This window comes from Carcharhinus amblyrhynchos, chromosome 8 (assembly GCF_965287045.1).
Source record: "Carcharhinus amblyrhynchos chromosome 8, sCarAmb.v2.hapA, whole genome shotgun sequence".
NCBI classification, from domain to species: Eukaryota; Metazoa; Chordata; class Chondrichthyes; order Carcharhiniformes; family Carcharhinidae; genus Carcharhinus; species Carcharhinus amblyrhynchos.
The window spans coordinates 37399566-37425744 of NC_137331.1; the positions used below are offsets into that span (position 1 = coordinate 37399566).

Here is a 26179-nt window from a genome sequence, read left to right on the forward strand (position 1 = left end):
AAAGAAATGGCGTAAAAAATTCTCAGCTGATGCAACTAAAAATACGATTGAAAAGGTTAAAAATGCAATTAAAATAAAAAACATGAGTGAAGATACAATAATAGTAGAAATCCAAGTCTGCACACCAGCTGCAAACAAGCAACAGTTTTCTTCATTACAAGCAATTTGGTCCTAATCTCCAAAGCCATTTACGCATATTTCTTTTAAGTTTAATGCGTAACGGTGGTCAAGACTCAATGCTAGGTGCATTTTTCTGTAAATGAGATCAGCTTCACATCGGAGATGCAATCAAGGAAAGCATTACACAGAAAAAGATGTTCTCGCATTATGTCAAACATTAACTGGAAGCATAAATCCTTTTGTGGGCTCTGTCACCGACTGATAGGTCAAACGTATTAGCTAGTTTATAACACCAAAATATGCAGATTAGGAAGCTATCGCGTCAGGTCATTAGCCTGTAATTAATTAACAGAAAAGGCACTAGTTAGAGGTCTACTAGTGACCTCAGCAGCCTTGAACTGATATTTGTGTAGCTAACTACAAGAATCAAAATCAGTCAAAATTATACATGGTAAAAAAAGTTTTTACTTTGGACTCCTGTCCACTGACTGTAATTTTCAAACAGAATGGGTTTTTGCGACCCCCAGAGTCACAGATTCTAGCACTCAATCTTAGGCTTGCGTCAGCAAACCATATTAGAACATTCCCAAGCATGAATTAACAGTGTAAGAGGAGACGACAATAAATGGAGAGTGCGGAAATTTGCTCAAACAGGTGGAGAACACTGCCTTCTATTTTTTAAGATCTGTGTATGAGAAAAGCACAGAGATAAAATTGCATGCAAAAGACTTTGTGCACAATATCACCGTCTTGGCTTAGACATTCACATCTAAAGTGGCTTTTCAGTGAAATTAACCGAACCACTTGCCTGGGCAATGATTATTAAATGAGAGCATACTTATGAAAAAGTAGTCTGCGAAGGCTGGCAAAATTCATTTCTTTTTTCTTAAAATTGATATTCAGCAATGTTACTGTGCTGAAATGAAAAACAAATAATCATAGAGGATATTTACTCAGGTATTGCAAATTGAATTATTCTTTGCAGAGGTTAAATATGGAGGTCTTGAAAGTTTAATTGCAAGACTAAAGGAAGTAGAGCTTGCAGAAGTTCCAGACAGTCCAAGGCACCTCCAAGTTCAAAATTGTGCTTCAAATCTCCAACCATACTGATTTATTTGACTTATTAAAAAAACTGATGTTGTAATCTCACTATTCCTATTCTCCCCTTGCCTACTGTCATCAGTGTAAATGGAGACAAGAGAAACAAGTATAGTACATTCCTGAAAACCTACTGCTTTTAGTCTTCACATTGGAGATAAAATATACTTGCACTGGAGGCAATACAGCGAAGGTTTACTCAATTGGTTCCTGGGATGAGAGGGTTGTCCATTGATGAGCCGAGTAAATTGGGCCTACACTATCTGTAGTTTAGAAGGTTGAGTGGTGATCCCATTGAAACTACAACGTTTTGAAGGGGCTTGACCAGGCACACATAAAACACGGGGAACAATCTCAGGATCAGGGAATGATCTTTTAGGATTGAGATAAGAAGAAATTTCTTTGCGCAAAGGGTTCAGAATCTTTGGAAATTTCTACACCAGAGGGTTGGGAATACTCCATTGTTGAAGATACTTAAGGCTGAAATAGACAGACTTTGGCTCTCAAGAAATCAAGGATTATGATTAAGAGGCACCTTGACAGAAATTAATAGGCAGGGAATAGAAGGATATGGATCGCAGAGGCAAAAGGTCTTCGGTTTAGAAAGGCATCATGTGTTGGCACAGGCTTCATGGGCCAAAGGGCCTGTGCTGCACTGTTCTTTGTTTCAATTGATGTCCAAGACATTGCAAAACCCCCGAAAATCAACTTTGGTAAGAAGACTAAGGAAAATGCTCACACTTGCAAAATTACTGCAGTTGCATTCAGAATTCAATAAGTGATTTACCAGGGTTCAGGTTTTTAATTACAGGATTTATGTTGGAAAGGCTCAGGTGTTTGCCTTGAAGCAAAGGGAGGTTTGATAGAGGTGACCAAAATTATGACAGGCTTAGATGAGGTACATAAACTTGCCCCATTAGCTGAGGGTACAAGGAATAGGGCACACGGATCTAAGATTTAGGGCAAAAGGTGCAGGGGAATGAGAGGAAGAAATGTTTTAGACAGTGAATGGTGCGACCTAGAACTCACTGCCCTCGAGAGTGTGGATGTGGAAGTAATGATGTCAAAAGAGTACTGAATGGATGTTTGAACTTGCAGGGCCCAGGGGGACTGATCAGAGGTGTGGGATTTACTGGGTAGCTTTGTGGCAAGCCAGTATGGACATGATGGGCCTATTAGCCTCCTTCTGTGCTGTAAGTGACTAAACACCTTCTTTTATTACACATTAAAGTTTTGACCTATAAAACCTTCTTTAAAAAAATTTCTAAAAACCCATTTTTTAAAAATCTAATTTTAATTCAGGATTTCTTTAGCCACCTTATCTTTCCCAGTGCGCTATGAAGATGAATTATTTCAGAACATATATGTTACCTCCTCAGATAAATCTTTCACTTCCCATAGGTACCATGCCACCTGTAATATATAAGCTGTTGTTCTGAAAAGTCATTGCACAATTGGATACAACCAGATATATAATTTTCCTCTTTCATATTGAAGGTTTCCAGTACTCCTTAATGTAGTAAAATGAAATTAAAGAAACACACAAAACAATTGTTATCTTTCTACAAATACCTCTAGACATTCTTATAGCAGATGTAAAGCTTGGCTAACATAATCTTCGAAAGGTTGGATGCATGCACTACCATAACTATTCATAAAATAGGTCATGTTCTTTAAGCAAGTGGTCATACTTTGATGAATGCTCACACTGAAGGATTCCTTTGAAGGATATTGCAATATCAATTTACAGTTGAAGGAATGCTGTTCAATGAACTGCAGTATAGTTACGTAGCACTACAAGAAATACTGAGCCTACTGCCATTTTGAGATCATGTTTTGTATTAACAAAACACTTCATCTTGTGTTAGTCTGACTAGAGTAGAATTCAATAATTCCCTATAGTGCAGGAGATGGCCATTCGGCCCATCAAGTCTGCACCAACACTTACCCAGACTCCATTCCCGTAGCCACATATTTTACCCCGCTAATCCTCAATTTAACACAGCCAATGCACCTAACCTGCACATCTTTAGACGGTGGGGAGAAACCAAAGCACCCAAAAAGAAACCCACACAGACATGGGGAAGAACATGCAAACTCCACACAGACAGACAGTCACCCAAGGCCAGAATTGAACCCAGGTCCTGGCGCAATGAGGCAGCTGTGCTAACCACTGTGCCATAGTGCTCCCCTTACGACAGTTCCAGAATGGGAGGGAGTTGACAGAGAGTTTAGGGATTTAGTTTTTATATGCAAGTGATTTTGTTGAATTATATACATGTACAGCACATCTGAGTTACCCCAAAATATTTTTGTTTTGAGATGGCAGCGTCACAACTGTATTTAACAAGAAAGGATAAGATGCCAGAACTGTTAAGTTCACTGTTTATTTCCGTCTCTAATCTAGAATTGATACAAAAAAAAGGGATGGGCTTATTCTTTCAAATAATGATTTATGCCCCAAATTTTCCACATTTCTTTAGGCTTTTTTTGTGCACACGTAAGTATACTACTGACTTGTGCCAAAAGAATCATACATAATATCACAAAGGACAAATGCTCCTCCCATTGAGTATGAATGAGTGGCGAATCTGGTCCTTTTACCTTGACAAAGCAAAACTGCTGCCTCCTTTCAGATACAACGGGAACGACTGATAATAGGACTCATCAACTGTGTGCACACTGACAAAATTTGTCATAAAAGCAAAAGATTTTCCAAAGGGCTAAAAAGCAGTATGTTGGAGAGCAGCCTGAATTCAAGGGACTCTCAGTGATTCGACCCCGACTTAAACAATGGATTGACAATAATGATTCTTCAAATTACTGAGGCAGGCAACGAATTTTAATTTTGAATTTTAAATGAATTATCGTTTTTGAGAAGGTATGATTTTGATCAAGACAACCGTGTACAAAAAAATCAAAGATCCTCACTATCATACATGACAGTGAAAACCAAATTAGTCAGACCAACCATCACAAATTTCACTGAAATGATCTCACTTTCCAATGCCACAGCCTTATTGCTGAATAAAGTCAAAATATTGCACTTGGCAAAATTTAAAAATTCAATTTCCTGAGGTAACATACAATAAGTTGTCTATATAAACTATGGGCCAGCAAAAGAAAGATAAAAATTGAGAATTTGCATCTTGATGTAGATACGAAAGCCTTAATTACTGAATACATATGTTAGATACTGAAAATATATGTATATAATATAATCCAAGGATCAGGCAGACTGCTTTCATAGCAATTTTGTGTTATTTGCTGGATTAGCTTGATGCTAAATTGTCTTTCCATAATATTTCTAAATAATGCAAAGTTGCTAATGTGAAGCTACTCCCACTGAATGACAACAAACAAACATTCTTATCCATCAGAAAAAGTCAGAAAATACTGGAGTAGTAGAAATTTCCTATTATGTGAGAAAAGCAAATACGCTTTTCTGATAACGTTTCTGATAATGAAGACTGGAACAGTTAGGGGGTGGGTGATGGGGAATGAAAGCCTTTGCACTATTTCAGTTCACAATTTCTCTGCAGCCAACATACCGTAAAGTGATATTTGGTAAGTTTCTAATATTGATTCAAAAGGGCCACATTAAAAAGGTGGAAAGGTGACAGCAAACAGCAACCAAAAGTGAACAAAACTCTGAAGAAAGGTGGCTGGAAATGGAAGTCACAATCCTTTGATATTTTGAACCCATTTGTATTGATGCACACTACTAAGATGCAAGGATATAAAACTAACCTCAAAGCCACACATGAACTGAAACTGATGAAAGAGTATTCCTTTTCTTCTGTTGACAGGATGCTCAAGACAAAATCATTAATCATCATTAATATTAACCATCTCTAGGTACCGCAGGTGGTGATGACAGGTCTTCTCCTTCAACCATTGCAGAGATTGTGCTGATATTGTCTCCACATTGGGAATCTTGATTACAACAAGGAAAGAATGGTGGTATTAATTAGGTCAGCACGGCATGACGCTTCAGTTGAAAACTGGTGGCCACGGTATCATCTCATAACTTTGCTGGTCCGGTTTTTTTCTTGAGATTGCAGGAACTAGGAAGTGCTGTTGAAGTAAGTTTGGCAACAATTGAAGTGCAATTTGTAGATCACAAATACAGCAATCACAGTGCATCAGTGATGGAGGGAGGACATTTAATTTAGTTTTGAGGGGGGAAACCGGGAACTATAGACCAGTCAGCCTAACATCAGTAGTAGTTAAGTTACCAGAGTCCATTATCAAGGATTTCATAACATTTGGAAAACAGTGGTATAATCAGACAAAAAGTCAGCATGGATTTATGGAAGGGAAATCATGCTTGACAAATCTATTGAAATTCTTTGAGGATGCAGCTAGTAGAGTTGACTGGGGAGATACAGTGTATTTAGGCTTCCAGAAGGCTTTAGACAAGATCACTATGTAAAGTTAAAGTGCATGAAATTGTGGGTAGTGACTTGAGATGGGTAGAAAGCTGGTTAGCTGACAGGAAGCAAAGGATTGGCTTAAAGGATATTTTTCTGATTGGCAGTCAGTGACTGGTGAGGTTCCGCAGGGATCTGTGCTAGGATCCCAACTATTCACATTATAAAATCAATGATTTGAATGAGGGAACTAAATGTATTATCTCCAAATTTGCAAATGATACAAAGTTGGGTGGCAGGGTGAACTGTGAGGAGATTACAGAGATGCTTAGTATGATTTGGACAGGCTGAGTAGGCACATGCACGGCAGATGCAGAATAATGTCGATAAATGCGAGGTTATCCATTGCAATTGCAAAAACAGAAAGGCAGATTATCTGAATGGGTGTAAGTTGACAGACCTTGATGTCGTCATGCATCAGATGCTAAAAGTAAGCACGCAGGTACAGCGGGCAGTAAAGAAGATGCATGGTATGTTGGCTTTCACAGCAGGAAGGTTTGAATTTAGGAATAAGGATGTGTTTCCTGCAATATAGGGCATTGGAGAGGCCACACCTGGAGTAGTGTGCTCACTTTTGGTGTCCATGACTAAGGAAGGATGTTCTTGCTATAGAGAGAATGCAGTGAAGGTTTACCAGGTTGATTCCTAGGATGGCAGGACCATCATGAGGAGACACTAAATTGGTTAGGATTATCTTCATTGGAGTTTAAGAGAGTGAGAGGGGATCTCATAGAAACTTATAACATTCTGCCAGGATTCGAAAGGATAGATTTAGAATGAATGTTCCAGATGGTGGGGGAACTAGGGATGGCAGTTTGAGGACTGAGGTGAAGAGAAATTTCTTCACCCAGAGAGTGGTGAATCTGTAGAATTCACTACACAAAGTAGTTGAGGCCAAAACATTGCATGATTTCAAGAAGACATGTTGTGTGATTTCAAGATGACATTATAAAAAGCTCTTGGGGCTAAAGCGATTAAGCAGTATGGGGGGCAGGGCAAGGGGTGAGGCAGGATGGTGGTTTGAATTTGATCATCAGCCAAAGGTAGGCTCGAAGGGCTACATTGCAGGTGTCAATTATGTAGACCCTTATCTTTGGATTGCTTGAAACTTCTTCAATATTGCTGTAATTGTACTCAGAGGATGCGGCGGGGGAGCAATGGGTATTAAATCATAGTCCTGAATTAGTCCTTCTGAATATTGCAGGGTTGTTTTGAAATATCAGCAATTGAGCTTTTTTTTACAGAGCATTTATTTTTATTTACTTAAGGGTATCACTGGCTAGGCCAGTATTCATTACCCATCCCTAACTGCCCTCGAGAAAATAGCGGTGAGCTGCCTTCTTGAACCGCTGCAGTGCTAATGCTGTAGGTACACCCATAGCATTGTTTGGAAGGGAGTTCCAGGATTTTGATCCAGTGACAATGAAGAAATGGTGATGTAGCCATTGGTGAGGGGTAAGGAACTGAACTTCCAGGTGATGGAATTCTCACTGATCTGATGACCTCAACCTTCCAAATAGTTTTTGGTTGTGGGTTTAGAAGACGCTGTTCAAGAACCCTTGGTGTGTCCTTGTTGTGCACCTTGCAGATAGTACATGCTGCTGCTACTGTGCGTTGGTGGTGGAGTGAATGTCTATGGAAATGGACTGCTTTGTCCTGAATGTTGTTGAGTTTCTTGGTGTTCATGCAGCTGTACGCATCAAGGCAAGCAGAGAGTATTCCACTACAATCTTGATTTGTGCCTTCTAGACTGTAGACAAGCTTTAAGGAGTCAGCTGATGAGTTACGCACCGCAGAAGTGCTAGTCTTGGAATTGCTCTTGTAGCCACAGTATTTGTATGGCTTGTTCAATTCAATTGCTGGTCGATGGTAACACCCAGGATGTTAGTAGTGTGGGATTCAGTGAGGTAATGCCATTGAATATCACAGGGTGATCATTAGATTCTCACTTTTTGGAGATAATCATTGCCTGACACTTGTGTGGCATGAATGTTATTTGCCACTTTCAGCTCAAGCTTGGATATTGTTCATGTCTTGCTGCCTTTGGACATGAACTGCTTCAATATCTGAGTTGTCATGAATGGCGAACATCCTCACCTTGAGGAAAGGAAGGTCACTGATGAAGCAGCTGAAGATGATTGGGCCTACAACACTCCCATGAGGAACTTCTCTGTGATGTCTTGGAACTGAGCTGACAGATGACCAAACACCACAATATCTAGCTTTATGCTGAGTATGACTTCAAGCAATGGAGAATTTTCCCCAATTCCCAATAACTCCAGTTTTGCTCGGGCTCCTTAATGCCACACTCGGCCAAATGCGATGTTGATATTAAGGGCAGTAACTTGCATCTCATCTCTGGAGTTCAACTCTTTTGTCCAGGTTTGAACAAAGGCTGTAATGAAGTCAAGAGCTGACTGGCCCTGGTGCAACCCAAACTGAGTGTCAGTGAGGAGGTTATTACTAAGAAGTGCCGTTTGATTGCATGCTGATGACCGCTTCCATCACATTACTGATGGTTGGGAGTGGACTTATGGGGCTGTAATTGGCCTGCGTTTTATGTTAAGGACATACACGGACAATTTTTCACATTGCTAAGCAGGTGCCATTGTTGTAGCTTCACTAGAACAGCTTGGCTAGGGATATCGCAAGTTCTGGAGCATAAGGCTGCAGGACTATTGCTGGAATATTGTCAGGACCCATAGGCTTTGCAGTATCCAGTGCCATCAGCATTTTCTTGAGCACCTTGTCTTTGCCCTCCTCTTGTAGCCATGTCCTTACATGGTTGGTCCAAATAAGCTTCAGTCCCATGATAAGGAAGGCGCAATGAAGGGCATGGAGAAGCGTTTTGGCTTTCTCTCATTAGAAATATTCATTCCTTGGTACTAATGTGACATGTTAATTGCTACACAGCAGCTGAAGCTGAGATGTTGATTTGATTTATTACAGTCACATGTAATTAGTATACAGTGAAAAGCATTGTTTCTTGTGCGCTATTCAGACAAAGCATATTGTACATAAAGAAGGAAAAGAGAGGGTGCAGAATGTAGTGTTACTGTCATAACTGGGGCACAGAGAAACATCAACTTAAGATGAGGGAGGTCCATTGAAAAGTCTGTTGGCAGCAGGGAAGAAGCTGTGCTCAAGTCAGTTGGTACGTGATCTCAGGCTTTTGTATCTTTTTCCCCCCACTGGAAGGAGGAGAAAGAGAGAACGTCCGGGATCCTTAATTATGCTGGCTGCTTTCCTGAGGCAGCGGAAAGTGTAGACAAAGTCAATGGATGAGAGGTTGGTTTGCATGAGGGACTGGGCTTTGTTCACCACTCTTTATAGTTTCTTGCGGACTTGGTTAGAGCAGAAGCCATACCAAGCTGTGATGCATCCGGAAAGCATACCTTCTATGGTGCATCTGTAAAAGTTGGAGAGAGTTGTACTGGTAATGCCAGATTTCCTTAGCCACCTGAGGAAATTGAAGGGTATAAATTGTTGGTCAAAGAATCAAAACCAGAATACGCTGATTTAAGGCAACTGATAAAAAAATGGCAACTTGAGGAAAAACTGAGTCGGTAGGATCTGGCATCCATTGCTGAAGGTTGTGGTGGAAGCAGATTCAATGATGACCCTTAGAGAATAGAATACTTATCTGACAAGAATAGATTTGCAGAGAGTGAGACTAGTTGAGCTCCTCTTGCAGTGGATGCCTTGGACATGAGGTAAATGAGCTCCCTTTTGTTCCATACCCATTCTACAGGAGAAGATGGATGTGATAGCACTGGATAGGGTGCAGGAGAGATGCTCCAGGATGTTGCCTGGTTTTAGTTATGGAGAGATGTTGCATAGACTGGGGTTGTTTTCCTTGGAGCAGAGGAAACTGAGGAAGGGCATAATTGAAGTGTACGAAATTGAGGAGCATAGTTAGGAGGAGACAGAAAGAAACTTTTCCCCTTGGAGGACAGATCAATAACCAGGAAAGGGGCAGGAGGTTTAGAGGGGAGGTAAGGAAAAACCTTTTCACCAAGAGGGCGGTGGGAGTCTGGAACTCACTGCCTGAAAGGATGATAGAAACTTTTAAGAAGTATTTAGATGTGCATGTGATGCCAAGACATACAAAGCTATGGGCCAAGGGCTGGAAAATGGAATTAGAATAGATAGGTGACTGCTCTTGACTAGCACAAATGCAATGGACCTAAGGACCTTTTCTGTGTTATACACCTCTATTACTCTATTCTGTAATTCCATAAAGCTATTTGTTATCTACCCCAATACTGCATGTAGCTCAGTGCTAAGTTTTGAGAACACTGCTGTGAAGTACCCAGGGATGTTTAAGTGCATTAAAAATGCAATATAAACTGCAAGCTGTTATTCTTATGGTTCTGGATGACCCACGATGAGCAACTTGTTCCCAACTCTTCAATAATGTCAATCTCACTTGACACTTGGAGATGCTCAAGTACGGTCCAGTGACTATGCTGCTTTCTATCCCTTTGGATAATGTGAGGCTTTTGTGTCGCAGCCACCATGGGACATAGTGTTAGAAATTCAGCTGTAGGGTAGTGGAAAAGAGCTCATAGCCGCCTATTCCATGGTGCTATGTTATTCTGATGTACTGCCTACCTTCCTATTTATACCAAGGTAATTCCATTTTTACAAAATGAGTACACAGATGTCACATTTTAAATTGATTTTCTCATTCAGTAACCATACTAACAGCGATGAGAACGTCACCATGAAGGCACGTTGAAAACACAATATTCAAAAGAGGAGGATAATTTCTTGTAGTTCTAATTGAACATGATGCATAACACTATCCTATTAAATAGCCCTCAAGTTAACAACATTTCTATTTTGTAATTTGCTTAGACTTATTTTCTCACTACATGGTTAGCACACTGTCAGAGACAACACACAATAAATGCTGAACTTGGCTGTCTGACGGACATAAGATAACAAATGTCCTGTAGGAGGCAGTCAGGATTTGTTAATAAACTCTAATCATTCTTTGCTAAAACAGATTCAGCAGTTAAGATATGTAGCAATTTTAGTAAAATGAAGAGTGCAATAACACCACGCTGTAGTAGATACTATGGGTCTTGTCAAAACACAACAAAATATAATTAAATATTCAACAAAAGCATGTTATTGCTAAAAACAGTTAAAAAAAACAAGACAACACGTACACATCAAATCCATATACAGGATTAGCCAGCTGCTTGTAAAATGTCACACTGCATAGTTAAAAAAAATCTATCCCTGTTGGTTAATTAAAGTCTGAAATTGACCTTTCCCAATGGTTAAGTACAACTTTATCCAACAAGTTGAAGTTTAAGAAATTTCAGTAAATTCAATAGCAACTACGTTTTTTAAAAAGTGAAAATCTGCAACTGTGTAATTAAAAAAGCGATAAATGAATAAACAAGATTGAGCAAATGCACACAGATAGCCCTTCCAGTTACAAGAGAATCAAGGATCGACATCAAATCTTTTTAAAATTATCTTTCTCCAAAGGTATTTTTAATTGAGTATTTTTAACACAATCGCTTGCGTATTATTTTAAAAAGATTAACAATGCTTTTTTCTTAAGAACAGTGATAGCCGCCAGCAGTTTACATAATTATATACCACGTACACATTTATTTCAAGCGTGCTGCCAGATTTGTGCCTCCAAATTCAACACTCAACTACAGAAACTTCTATTTTCTTAAATTTTAATTCCTGCCTTCCTGCTAGCCACTAAATCAGTAAAAAATTGGAAACATTTGTTGTAAAAAAAACTGCAAGGGAATAGCTTTTACTTTAGTTTTCAGTTTCCTTGTCATGTAACCATTAATGCATGTGCAAAGTCACCAGGAAGAATTCAATTGTGACTGACTGCTCTGACGAGCAGCAACGTAAAAGCTCACATGCGAAATTAAAAAGATAGGGACATAGCAAAAGAGTATGTCAAGTTGTTATACCAGGATGGATACGTTTAGTTGTGTGCCGTTTTGCTTGCTACCAAAGCCACCCCTTCCCAAGGCAACAGTGAGAGATTAAGCCAGTCTATTTGCAGCCTTGCTGTCACATCTGATCCAGAGATGGGCCTCTGGCTTTATATCTGTGCCATCACTAAGGCCGCCACTTTCCTTCCAAGTCACATTGCCTGTCTTGGCCCACCTCAGTTAAATCTGCTGCTGGAACCCTCATTCTTGACTTTGTTACCACTAGGCTCAACTATTCCAATGTACTCCTGACTGATCTCCCATATTCACCCCTCCGTAAGCTTGAGATCATCCAAAATTCTGGTGTCTATTTCTTAACTTGCAGACAGCCCCATTCCCCTATCACCTCTGTATTTGTAGTCATCAACTCCCAATGGAGCAACATCTTGGCTTTAAAATTCTCATTCATGGATTCAAATCCCCCCAAGACCTTGTCCCTCCCTACCTCTATAATCTCTTCCAGCCCATAACCGAGAAATCTGGGCTCCTCTAATTCTGGTCTCTTTTACATTTCCAATTATAATTGCATCACATTGGTGCCCATGCCTTCGTAAGAACATAAGAAATAGGAGCAGAAGGCCATCTAGCCCTTCAAGCCTGCCCCGCCATTCAACAAGATCATGGCTGATCTGAAGTGGATCAGTTCCACTTTCCCGCTTTCTCCCCATAAACCTTAATTCTCTTGTCTATCAGAAATCTATCTATCTGTGATTTAAATATATTCAGTGAGGTAGCCTCCATCACGTCAATAGGCACAGAATTCCAGAGACTCACCACCCTTTGAGTGAAGAAGTGCTTCCTCCACTCTGATCTAAACTGCACCCCCCCCCCCACTTTATTTTGAGGCTGTGCCCTCTAGTCATGCTATCCTTTCTAAGCGGGAAGAATCTCTCTACCTCTACCCGATCTAGCCCCTTCATTATCTTGTAAGTCTCTATAAGATCCCCCCCTCAGCCTTCTAAACTCTAATGAGTACAGACCCAGTCTATTCAATCTCTCTTCATAGGCTAACCCCCTCATCTCCGGTATCAGCCTGGTGAACCTTCTCTGTATTCCCTCCAAGGCCAATATATCCTTTCGCAAATGCGGTGACCAAAATTATACACAGTAGTCCAGTTGCGGCCTCACCAGTGCCCTGTACAGTTGCAGCAAGACCTCCCTGCATTTATATTCTATCCCCCTCGCTATAAAGGCCAACATTCTATTCGCCTTCTTGATCAACTGCTGCACCTTCAGCTGCCTAAGCTTTGGAATTTCCTCCATACATATCTCCCATCTTCTAATTCACTCCTCTTTAATACGCTCTTTGAAACCTCCTTTTTTGACCAAGCTTTTGGTTATCTGATGTAACATCCCCTTATGAGACTGGATGTCATACTTGGTTTGATAATGCTTTCATGAGGCACCATGGGGAATTTTACTACGTTAAAGCTATGATGCAAGTTGGAATTGTTGGCTGTTAGGTTTTTGCAGAAGATTTCCACTCCAATATCTTCCATACTTTATACACAAGTGACTTTCCAGTGATAGCTTAGCAAAAAACTAACCAAACGTATCCAAGTGTGAAAAAGACTACCAATTTAGATCTGTCATGTTAAAAACTATTTAAATTAAATACCTTTGATAATTAGTCAGAAAATCTGATGCCGTATCGTAAGTGGCGATACAACACATGGAAAAACAAAGATGTTAATTGTACTTTTTTTTTGCAGCAATGCAGTTTTTGCATAAGAACTGTAGGGCAGTACGGTGGCACAGATTAGAATTGCTGCCTCACAGCACCAGGGACCCGGGTTCAATTCCTGGCTTGGGTCACTGTCTGTGCGGAGTCTACACGTTCTCCCCATGTCTGCATGGGTTTCCTCTGGGTACTCCGGTTTACTCCCACAGTCCAAAAGATGTGGTTAGGTGCATTGGCCATGTTAAATTCTCCCTCAGTGTACACCATCAGGTACTGGAGTGTGGTGACTAGGGGATTTTTCACAGTAACTTCACTGCAGTGTTAATGTAAGCCTACTTGCAACTAATAAATAAAATAAACTGCCCCACTAAGCACTCTCTCTCAAATAGATTTTTTTAAAAAAGTTGATGTTATTACATATCTCTTAATCCACAAGTTTAAAGCAGTTATATTAATTTTCATATAGTATTTTATGAAATATTCACCTGGAATAATTAGCCAGCCAAATTCTGAAACAACCTGACCACTGAATGCAAAAATTCTATACTAGAAAAGAGCAGATTTATCCTCTAACGTAAGAGGAAATGGTCTAGGTGAAGATTCATGAGCAACACTCTACAAATACATTTAAGTATACAAATATGTACGGAACTCTGGAACAGAGAGGAGTGAAAACAAGCAGTTCTACTTCACACTGGTGGCAACAACAAAAAAAATCATAACGTTGTCATAACTGCACTAGCAGAGTAACAATATTTGAAAATCAACTTAATTCTGACAAAAGTTAGATCAAAAGTGCATCGAATAGGAATTCTGGATGCTAGAATCTGTTGGTTTTCACGCTCAATGCTAAAGCTGCAGAGTGAACCCTCTGATGACTACTGCGGAATCTGACACAATATTAAATCTAGAGCTTGGTGGATTTTACGTTGACTGCTTCAGTTTACTTTTTCTAAATGAAAAATACAAATCGATAAGTTCTCTTCTGTCATTTCAGTGTGCTCATAGCTGAGACCATAGGATAATGAAATATTTTATAGAATCTAGAAAGAGAACTCAACATTCTCAAAGCTAATATGATGGCATTGACAAGAATCTAGGTTCTTGTGCGAGTAAAATCAGTATCAGTGTCACTTTAAAGCAAGTACAGTGCAGGATTAAATCACCAACAGCCACAATTCAATAAGCATTTTTAATATTGCAACACTTGCAATTCACCACAACTATCATTTTTTAATTGATGTAAATACTTATTGTTTCTGAACAGTGACCTACTGTTAGGGCTAATCTCAGTAAGGACATTATCGAGCATTGAGTGGTCAGCATGCTTGAATAATAATGCTCACTTTATTCTACACTGTATGTGGTAATGTCTGATGTAACAGCTAAAATTCTGCTGCCTAGCAAAGCTTATGTAGGGTTTACCAGGAGTAGCACTTTGCTAATTGGCACAAACAGCTTTATTTTAAAAAGCAGCATGCATTCAATATATTATAATGTTAGTCGTGGATTATTTTAACTTCATACCACAATTATACTTGTTAAAAATAATGACCATACAGATCCTTATAATGCAAGGCAAATTCTGAAGGAAACTGATATTGTTCAGAGCTAACAATGCTAGTCTGAAGGGAAGCATAATGATACATCCCATTATTATTCACACAATGACTCAGAGCACCTACCTCTGTGGCAGAGACAGTTGAAAGCATCTTTTTATTAGAAAAACAAATCAATATGCTCTAGGGCTTACAATAACTGCTGCAGGCAATTTGTATTATCACTCCTTTCACAGGGATCCACGCTTAGAATAACTTATGACAATTAATACTATGAAACAACTGATTGTCACAAGTGATGAGTTGTAGTGCCTTTTTTGATAAGCTCAATCAAGTGAATTTCCATCAAGTATGCTACTTGTGGATAAATACAATTGCATTAGATGTGATAAAATATAGCCTTTTAAGTGTGGGTGCTAGCATCATTCATAAAATATTAACTACAATCAAGATCTCTAACTTATTCCTGAAAATGCACAAAGTAATGAACATCAAGAAGCTTCTTTTAGGTGCCCTTAGCCTGGCTTTGGGGTTTCAAGTTACCACGCAAGGCTGCCCAGAATGTTTTTCTTAAGATAAAACAAAATTGTAGCACTTCATATTAAGCAAAGAAACCTTTGCACCTTTTTTAATGTAGAGAAGAGCACACCAGTACAATAACAGGTAACTGCCCAAACAATAAATGAAAACAACACAATTAAGTGAATTCAGAACAGAAGTACTGTAAAAGCAATAGCAGTATTGATGCCAAAGGTCCTTAAAGCCATCACTGCAGCTGGTTAAGATTCTTACCCAATTGAAATGCATTTTATAGATTAAGTGCACAAACCATCTTGATCAATTATGTTAAGCTGGGTCACTTTTAAGTAAATTCCATTAATTTTTGTGCATACCAAATCATTCTTGCCTGAAAGCAAGAACAAAAATATAAAGATCACCAAGAGAATTCAGAAGATGGTAGCCAGCAGCAAAAGGCAAAACAAAACCTTAAATTTTCAAATTTGATTCATCCTGTCCCTCTTCGGTCAATATAATTTACTCAACAAGAATCTGTTTGGTATTCACAAGTTACCATCTCGTTATGCCTTAACATGTTTGACATTGCACTCCATTTGTGAAGTGGTTGCTGTCTCAAGGCAAATTATGCATTTGGAAAACGCGATTTCTAAGCTGCAACAATTCGTGCACAAAAAAGATAAAGTAAATATCTGTAAAACAAACTTGTCAAAATAAACAGAAAATCGGGATGCAAGACAGAAATTGCCTGGCACGATTTTGAAACACTCAAAGAGGCCAATTTAAATAACTAAATTTTGCAAATGCAATGAATAAAGAACAAAGCTGGATTAAAACTAACAGCAAACTTACCTTGTTTTTGGGATTGGATGTATTCATTACGCTGCGAGTTTCTTTTCCTGTATAAATTACCACCCCTATCACAGTTCCTGTAAAAGAAAAGCTATAATAAAACTATATTCATATCAAGGGAAAACGTTGCCAAATTTAAACTGGTGAGAAGTCTAACTTGACAAAATTATGTATCATGTTACGCAATGGCTTGCATGGCAAAATAATGGCATACAGTATATCACATCAATAAATAGAATCCACATTCAGGAAACTAACGCTAAATTTTGTGGCTGGACTTTAGAACAGTCAGAGAAGAGGATTCAACACCTGAAAACTAGAGGGAAAAAAATTAAAAATTAATTTCCAGAATGGAAAGCTGTGACTTAACAGGAATTGACTGATCAATAGCCACATTTTATTCATTAATTACCATATCTCACTCATTATTTCAGCTTGATTTCCAAGATATTTTCTCAGTAGTTTTATTTTTTGCATGCAAAAGGTCAGAAAAAGAACTGATCTTTCAAAAAAATATTTCTGAAGTCTTCTGGAGCAGAGAGGGGGGAAAAGAAAATAAGATTCAGTGATTCACGTTTGGCAGTTTGGAGGGTTGGAGGAATTAGCAAACAACTCATTAAAGGTACTAAATTACAGTAGAGACAGACCAGCATCACCATGAATGTTGTTAACAATTCAGAATTTCAACCTTCCGACATTAACAAGCTATGAAACACACCAGCTTCTCTGACCTTTACTTGCCCTCTGAACACTAAATATAATAGCGTGGAGCACACCAAGGCATATATTATTGTACATTGCTTAAAAACTGGTACTCAAAAGGATTAGAAAATAACGTCTAGCTTTTTCGCTCATCTATCAATTAAGAAAAATCTGTCAGGAGCTTCCTTCAGCTATACTACAAAAATCATTTAATTCTTCTCATTTGGTCTCTTGCATTTGCACGATACTCGGAGGGTTAATTTTCTTCCGGCACAGAATGCCTGGAAAAACGTCTTAATGTACTGAGAATTTGTGAATTTCCCTGTGGTTGATAGTTACAGACAAAATCCTGTTTAGACACGCAGTCACTACATATCGAGGTCAATCTGTGGGTCAAGGTCAGGCTAGGGAAGAGTGCTTCGGGAATTGCTCGGGGAACACCTCAAAACCTTCAGCTCCTATTGCCTCTGCACTGACAATTACAGAGGAGACAGACCACAAATCAATACTGTGGAGGATCACTAACACCAGACTGATGTAAGTATATGAGGGTTCAATGCACAGTGGAAAAATAAGATGCAATAAATCCAGACAATAAGTGTCCCATTAGTATTTTTATTAGTTGATGCAATTTCTGAAAGGTTTATTAATAAGGCATAAGTGGTATATTGATACAGGAATGTCCCTACTGGATATTACAAAGCAAACCTCAAGTATAATATAGCAATGTAAATGGGATATTCATTCACTCAGCATTTGTTTCAACTAATGGGTTGTAATAAACAATTTTAGCGTGTTACTACTTCCCCAATAGAGGGAAAAATGCCAATTTCATTGTTTAAAATTGGGGAGGAGTTCTGATCCATGCGTTAGGTCATTATCAAATAAAAAACTACCTGTAAGCAGACTAATTTGTGGAAACGAGTACGTGTAAATTACTGTAAAGGTTTCCTGCATGGAATTAGATGCAATGAAAAACTACCTTGAAGTGAGCTTCACTGTGCTCAGGTTTTGCAGTTATCTAAAAATAAATGGTTTAAGCGATTACAACCTGCCTACGCACACTTAAATGCTTGTTATTTTGATTACAGACTACTACCAACATGAGAATCCAATACAATGCTAGCCATGCAAACACAGACATTATACAGAAGTACATTTTAGCTCCATAACTTTGCCCATCATTGCCCCTTTTTCAACTCATCTCCTGCTGAAACCCTCTTTGTGACCCCTGGACATGACTATTCTCCAATGCACTTTTTGCTGGCTGCCCACTTTGCATTCTCCTTAAACTTGAGCTCATCCAAAACTATATTGCCCATAGCTTAACACGTGCCAGGTGCTGCTTAGCCCTCACCCCTTTGCTCACAAATTAGCCCTCTGGTTAACATTTCGATGTTAAAACTCTCATCCTGGTTTTTGACTTTTTCCAGACCTTCACCTCTGTAAGCTTCTCCGGCCATATGACCATTAGATTTAGGAGTTCCTCCGAATTGGGCCTCAGTCTCTCCAGCTGCCAGCTTTGCAATTCTCTCCCAAAACCTTTGTCTTTCTTTTCTCCTTTATGATGCTACTTAAAACCCATTTGTGACAAAACTATAGGGCATCTGCACTAATATTTCATTATGTGGCTTGGTGGCAAACTTTGTTAATCTTGCACCAGAAGATGGATGAGGAGGAGGTATCGAGGCTCACTAGCATCAAAACCTGATTTCAGCTATGGCTTGGCATTAACATTCTGGATGGCATGGTGACACAGTACTGCGTCACAGCATCAGGGACCCAGGTTTGATTCCAGCTTTGGATGACTGTGTGGAGTTTCCAAGCTCTCTTCGTGTCTATGTGGGTTTCCTTCAGGTGCTCTGGTTTCCTTCCACAGTCCAAAGATATGCAGGTTAGGTGGATTGACCAAGATGGATTAGCCATGGTAAATGCATAGATTGACAGGGATAGGGTGGAGGAAGAAGGCATGGGCAAAACACACCGTCAGAGATTTGGTGCAGATAATAGGATGAATGGCTTCCTTCTGCACTGTACGGATTTTACAATTCTATGAGGTTAGACCTCAAATCTATTTCACTCACCAGGACAAACTGATATACAATGGACAGAATATTGTACAAGGGCATGAATGGAACATGGCTTCAAGATAAGGTTTAAGAGATGTAAATACTCAAGTACTCTTGGAATACTGTAGAAGGGAGAATTCAGAAACTGACCCTGATAAAGTTATTCCATCAAGGACTACACACTATATCATAGAAGCTCTGAGTTCAAAAATCCAATGGCAGGACGTGTTGGCCATGGAAGGAGCGTTCATAATGCGGTTCAATGGCCTGATAATCAGCTCGTGAATCCTTCCACTACTTCCTCACTATTCCCCAAAGGAAAAAAAAGTGGGAACACAAGACAAAGAAAAAAACAATTTTGGCCAAGGTTCTTTGGCTTCCTCTGTTTTTTTCAGCAGCAGGAGGCAATGCTGGTGCCAGGATCCTGTGGTCCCAACCGCGCTCAACGGGATTTCCCAGTGAAGCCACTCCACACCCATGGTAGGGGGTGCAATGCAGGCAGGACTAGAGGACCACCAGTGTGAACAGCCAGATAATTCCGGCTGATCAGAGACTTTCCTAACGGTTTTGAAGGACAAGAACTCAAGTTGGATGGACATGCACCTTCACTAGTTAAAAGCAGAATGTCAAAAAAAGATTAGAAATAGATGTATTGTGTGTTCATTTAGGTGCACAGAAAATATATTGCTTGGAAGGAAATTTCACTTGGCGGTCTGGACATAAAATCATGTTCTTGGTTAGACACAGAGCTAGAATCATGAGATCATCTGGTGGCAACAAATAGTCCTCAATGGTGAATGCACTTGAAGGAAAGTTAAAGAAATTTGTTCTGTCAATGTTCAAATATTACCCCAATATACAATATCTATAAAGTTGGAACTATGGGCTTTGAATGCTGCTCATTAGAAAGCAGAACCATTCAGAAGTTCCACATCATTACTCTGCATATTTCTCTGCACTTCTGGGAATAAAAGAAATGAAGAAAGCAATTGTAAAATCAAAGAATAATCATGTAATTCTACAGTGCTGAAAGGAGGCCATTCAGCCCATCAAGTCAGCATCAACTCTTCAACAGAGCATCTACCCACCACCTCCCCACCTTGTCCTGCCCCTGAATCCCCACACATTAATTCCTCTAATCCCTCTAACCGACACATCTTGGGACACTAAAGGGCAATTTAACATGGCCAATCCACCTAACCTGCACATTTTTGTAGGGGTAAGTTGGAGCTAAAGACTCCAAGCACTAAAAGCAACATTCCTGGAACAAATAGTGAAGTCCTTTACTTTGAATGTGACACAAACAGACCCAAATCCACGCAGCAAGCAATCACATTCACTTTCAAAGGACTCTAGAGTTAATAACAAAATTACCAATTTAACCTGGACGAAAGATAGGCCTTGCACCAGCAACTGATCGAAAAAGTGCCATGGCTGAATATGCAGTAAAGGATTTCCGCTTCCCTCTTGCAGAATCAAATAACTGTTCTAGTAACAAACAGAAGATATGGACTGGAGAAGGCTTGGAAGTGGTGTTCTCAGGATGTATGCACATGAACTTGTTTGGAATCTAAGAACACAATCTTGAAATCTGTCAACAGCCACAAAAGGCAGACACTTGGCCCATGAAAAAAGGTGCTATAAAAGGTTTCAGGAAGAAATAGGTGAGGGAATATCAGAGAAGTAACAATTAACGTGGGTCATTGTAAAATGATACATTTTTGGATTGAAAAAAAGGATAAGTAATGGGAGCAAATACTTAATGAAAGTATGCTGATGTAATTGAGATGAACATCCAGGAAGGTCAACACCAACCAAGTCCATCCAAGTATGGCTGCCCATGCCAATCATCAAAATCTGTATAAGCAATAGGACCAACATCAGGCTCAAAGGACAAAATGTTACATCTTTCAAATCTGTTGTGTAAGATATCACAGGTACAATATATGCAGCACTAATACCAGCACTTGATATAACTTCCTCAAGATGGAAGTAACGTCGTAATTCCCCATTCAAAATCCATCCCCTGGTTTTAGGATAGCTTTCTATTTCTCAAAATCCTGTGGTGGGTTTACATATTTGCTGAAGATACAATTATTTCCACTCTCTAATATTCCATCAAATCTTTTTGATGTTCTGAGGGTTATTGATTATTTCCCTCCCTAAAAGTAATTTAGGGAGGGATGAACCGATGCACTGTTGCTAAGTTTGCAGATGATGCAAAGATATGTAGAGGAAGCAGTGTGGGGCTGCAGAAGGATTTGGACAGGTTAGGAGAGCAGGCAAAGATGTTGCAGATGGAATGCAATGTGGAAAAGTGAGAGGTATTGCACTTTGGAAACAGACTATTTTCTAAATGGGGAAATGCTTAGGAAATCAGAAGCTCAAAGGGACTTGGAAGTCCTTGATCAAGATTCTCTTAAGGTTAATGTGCAGGTTCAGTCGGAATTAGGAAGGCAAATGCAATGTTAGCATTCATGTCGAGAGGGCTAGAATACAAGAGCAGAGGTGTACTTCTTAGGCTGCATAAGGCTCTGGTTAGATTCCATTTGGAGTATTGCGAGCAGTTTTAGGCCCTGTATCTAAAGGAGGACATGCTGGCCTTGGCAGGGTTTAGAGGAGTTTCACAAGAATGATCCCTGGAATGAAGGACTTGTCACATGAGGAACAATTGAGGACTCAGGGTCAGAGTTTAGAAGGATGGGGGGAAATCTTATTGAAATGTACAGGATACTGCAAGGCCTGGATAGAGTGGATGTGGAGAGGATGTTTCCACTAGCAGGAAAAACTAGAACCGGAGGGCACAACTTCAGGCTAAAAGGGATGATCCTTTAAAACAGAAACTAGGAGGAATTTCTTCAGCCGGAGAATGGTGAGTCTGTGAAACTCTTTGCCGCAGAAGGCCGTGAAGACCATGTCATTGCGTGTCTTTAAGACGAGATAGATAGTTCTTGATTAATAAGGGGATCAGGGATTATGGGGAAAAGGCAGGAGAATGGGGATGACAAAAATATTGTCATGATTGAATGACAGAGCAGACTTGATGGGCTGATTGGCCTAATTCTGCTCCTATGTCTTATGGTCTCCTCACCTCCCACAGCAGATTTGGGGAAGCTATCAGTGGTAAAACATTCCCAAGTTCAATTTTTCTTCCCCTACTCAGATAGTTTGTCTAGGCAGCTTTTTGCTATGCACTGGGTCTGGCTGATTCTAATTGCAGTACGTCCAAGGTTAACAGCAGATTGAGCAGCCCCATAAGGCTCCATATGAACACCAGTTCCCATTTGTAAGCCAGCAACTCAAACACTATTCACTCTGAATACTTCTTAATAGTTCAGATTGTATAAAACGCTAGGAAAAAGTATTTTCTTCCGCTTGTGCCTGACATTAATTTTACAAATTTTCCACTTGGGTGTTCTGCTCCAAAATAGCAAAATGAAAACTGTAACTCTCAAATGTATCTTTCACTTCCACACATATTGGAAGTAGAGGTCTCTGGGCCTTTGGCTGCCATGTGTCATGGACTGCCCTAGTCTGATGTAACAGTTCCATAAATCCAGGGCAAAAATGCCTGTGATGCATCTCTCACAAATACGTGATTTAATAGCAAGAAATCTCTGCAAGCATGCACAATTATGCACCGGATATATAAACAGGCCAAAAACAGTTGTACAAGGGTCAATTTAGAATTAAAAGTAAAGTCTATTTATTAGTCACAAGTAAGGCTTATATTAACACTGCAATGAAGTTGCTGTGGAATTCCCCTAGTCGCCACAGTCCAGCACCTATTTGGGTCAATGCACCTAACCAGCATGTCTTTCATACTGTGGGACGAAATCGGAGCACCAGGAGGAAATCCACGCAGACACATGGAGAATGTGCAAACTCACCACAGACAGTGACCCAAGCCAGGAATTGAACCCGGATCCCTGGCGTTGTGAAGCAGCTGTGCCAACCACTGTGCTACCGTGCCGCCCCCATGCTACCGTGCCGTCCCCATAGAATTGAGCACCCGTAAGTTTAAGATTTTGAGAACACCGACTGATATTTGTTGCACGTTAACAACTTGCTTTTAACATAGTGCCATTAGCATAGTAAAATGTTCCAAAGCACTTCACAGGTATGTACGCAAACTAAATTTAACACCATAGTGTTATTAGAACAGGTGACCAAAAGTTGAAGTAAAGTTTATTAGTCACAAGTAGGTTTACATTCACACAGCAATGAAGTTACTGTGAAAATCTCCTTAGTCAAAGAGGCGGGTTGTAAGAGGGATCGTAAAGGAGAAGAGGGGTCAAGAGGCACTTCGGGCACAGGCAGTATAGGCACGGCTGCCAGTAATGGCTTAAAACTGTTAAGAATTGAAGGAATGCACACCTCTTGGAAGCTTATGGAGCTAGAGAATTTTTCAGAGGTAAGAAGGGATGATCTCGCAGAGGGATGGGGGGGTGGGAAGAAAGATGAAAAATTTTGAAACCAAGTACATGCTGGATGTAACGCTCGGTAAAATTATGTGCACAACTTAGATAAATCACAAATGCTGAAACCTCATCAAGACAACAACTGTAAAAAGTGCTTCAATACTGACTGTTGACAATGCTCATTAGGTGGAGTGCACCGTACATTGGGTTTCCTTGCAGCCCTGGAAACAGGTGACGTAAACAGTAAACTCCATGTTAATAAACCTTGCAGAAAACCATGGTGTACCACATTCTACTGATCAGGCTGCCGAAATATTTTGCAGCAATGTGACTACTTTGAAATTCAAATGCTGCAGTAGACATAGATTTTCTAACAATGCATTACATTTTTAATTATGTTACTCTTGAGACATTATAATGCTCCTGCCACAACCATAAATAATTCAGAATTTATCAGAACATTATAACTAGCATCTTATTACTTTAGTTGTAACTTTTATACTCCAAGTTATTTCACAATTTCAGAACAACTTTCAGAACTAACTTTGCTTCGGGTCTTTTTAAGATCACTTGATAAAAATATTCAATTCACTTCCCAAATTTAGTTTTTGAAATATGCACATTTCTGTTAACATTTTAAATAATTTTCTGGCAACTAATACTGAACACCAACAGGACAGACCTAATTTTTTTAAAAACTATAAAACCGAAAATTTAAATATCTCCAAACTGCTTTCAAATTTGTTATGATCATTAGCCAGACTCTGGCTCCCTCCCACAGTGTAAAAGACATGCTAGTTAGGTGCATTGGCCATGTTAAATTCTCCCACAGTATGCCCAAACAGGTGCCTGAGTGTGGTGACGAGGGAATTTTCTTGGTAACTTCATTGCAGCGTTTACGTACGCCTACCTGTGATTAATTAGTAAAGTAATAAAGGTTGTGATTCAAGACACCTGCTTTTGGAATAAAGCCACAACATTCCATGGGTTTTGCACAAGCACAAATAAACGTTACTGTACAAGTTAAAGATAAAATAATTTTCAATATGTATTTTATACTCTAACATATGAGGCACATGTGAATTAATGGCCAAACACACCACACCACACCACAGAGTAAATGACAGCTGTCCATGGATTTCTCAGGAACTCATCCTGACATCAGTAAAATACCAGGTCAAACTGTTGAGGGATTCCTAGCTCTACTTTTGAAGATCTCTCCTTAGAATTCTCTCTGAAAATTGCTCCCACTCTGACAATAGCCTGCCTTTAAGATTTCAATCTCTCCTTCCAAGATCCCTTCTCTCTAGATTCTGAGTACACTCAAACACTAGCTTACTAGCACACTTTCAGAGCATTGGCTGTACAAAGGAGAACAGCATGGCTCCAAAAGGGGTTCTTTTGCCCCAGCGGCCTCTGAAGTCTTCACCCAACAACTCTTCCTTTAACATGAATGGGACCCCATTCCTACTAGTTGTCTTTGTGCTTTGCTAGCTGGCCGACTGCCTCAAGAAAAATTGTTCATTGGCCTGTGATCTGATGCAATAACCCATCAAAACACTCCCAAAGGGTCCCATCCTCGACAGGAACCAGTGTAGCATGCATTGGAATAAAATGTACCTTAAATGTTATGATCTAATTTAGCACCCAAGGACACAATGAATTGAATTCATAAATTATAAAGTCTTATATTAATCTTCATTTAAAAGAAACACCAACAACTTCAAAGGGTTATATGCTAATTCAATATCAAGTCAGATGCTATGAGTAACCAAATAACATACTCACCAGAAGCTACTACTGTGCTGGCCCAAAGTGTGTTTTCTGTACTCAGGCTTTCATGGATGGTAGGATCACTATCTTCCTGCAATTAATTAAATGCATGTGTGCAACAGAAAAGGTCAGTATTAATATAAAACAATGCTTTGCCAGTAATGCTCAAAACTGCAAAACAAGGTCAAAGGGTTCTTTCTGGGATTATTGATCATCAAATCAGATTACAATAGTCGTTACTTGTATATTTCCCTTACTACAGGGGATCAGATAATGTAGGCAAGAGGAACTTTGTTGCAATGGGATTCCTTCTCTTTCTGTGCCAATTTTCCTCCCTTGCCCCTATAGACATCAGTTATACGCTAGTGTAGAGTTTCATTGATAACTTTCAGTACTTCATTAAGTGACCACTGATCAACAGGTATCTTCTATGTGGAAATCAGTGTTGATTTCAAACCTACGCCCATTCCTTATCCAACAGGACTCATTAAACCATATGCAATAGTTGGAAACAAGGTGAGATTTTCTCCTCTGTAACACCAAGATCGATTTTAGTTTTTGCCTCATTGTTCATGGCTAAGATCAACTATCTCAGTGCAGCTGAAAGATTGAATCTGGAACACCCCTGGTCTGGACAGCTTAAATACACATTGAATTAAAGCATCAGCGCAGCTAAACTTAATGTTACTTCAAAAGGAGCTCCTTCCTAATGCTTTCTGCATAACCACGTTAAAAGCAACATTAAGATCATAATCATGTTAATTTAATCTATTCGAGAAACACAATAGCTAGCTCCTGGAATAGACAAAGATTTAGTTTAAAAGTGATCCAACAGCCAAGAGCTTTAATTAGCTCAGGATGCACCATCCATTACACAACCTGTACATTAATATACATCAGTTACCAGTCAATAGGGTTTTCAGTCACAAAGCTAAAACATTGGGCTCGGTTTTCACCATAATAGCTATTTTGTTGTT

At 39.5% G+C, this 26179-nt stretch overlaps 1 protein-coding gene across 1 annotated transcript in view; it reads right to left on the minus strand.

The window, feature by feature from the left end:
• The window catches only part of atp9b (ATPase phospholipid transporting 9B), a 290399-nt gene that overhangs the window by 95102 nt on the left and 169118 nt on the right, over positions 1–26179 (minus strand). The window contains exons 10-11 of the mRNA XM_080193897.1: positions 25218–25293; positions 16238–16314 (exon numbers count right to left, since the gene is read on the minus strand). Of these exons, the coding sequence (XP_080050023.1) occupies positions 16238–16314; positions 25218–25293 (153 nt within the window). The remainder of the gene's footprint in view (positions 1–16237; positions 16315–25217; positions 25294–26179) is intronic.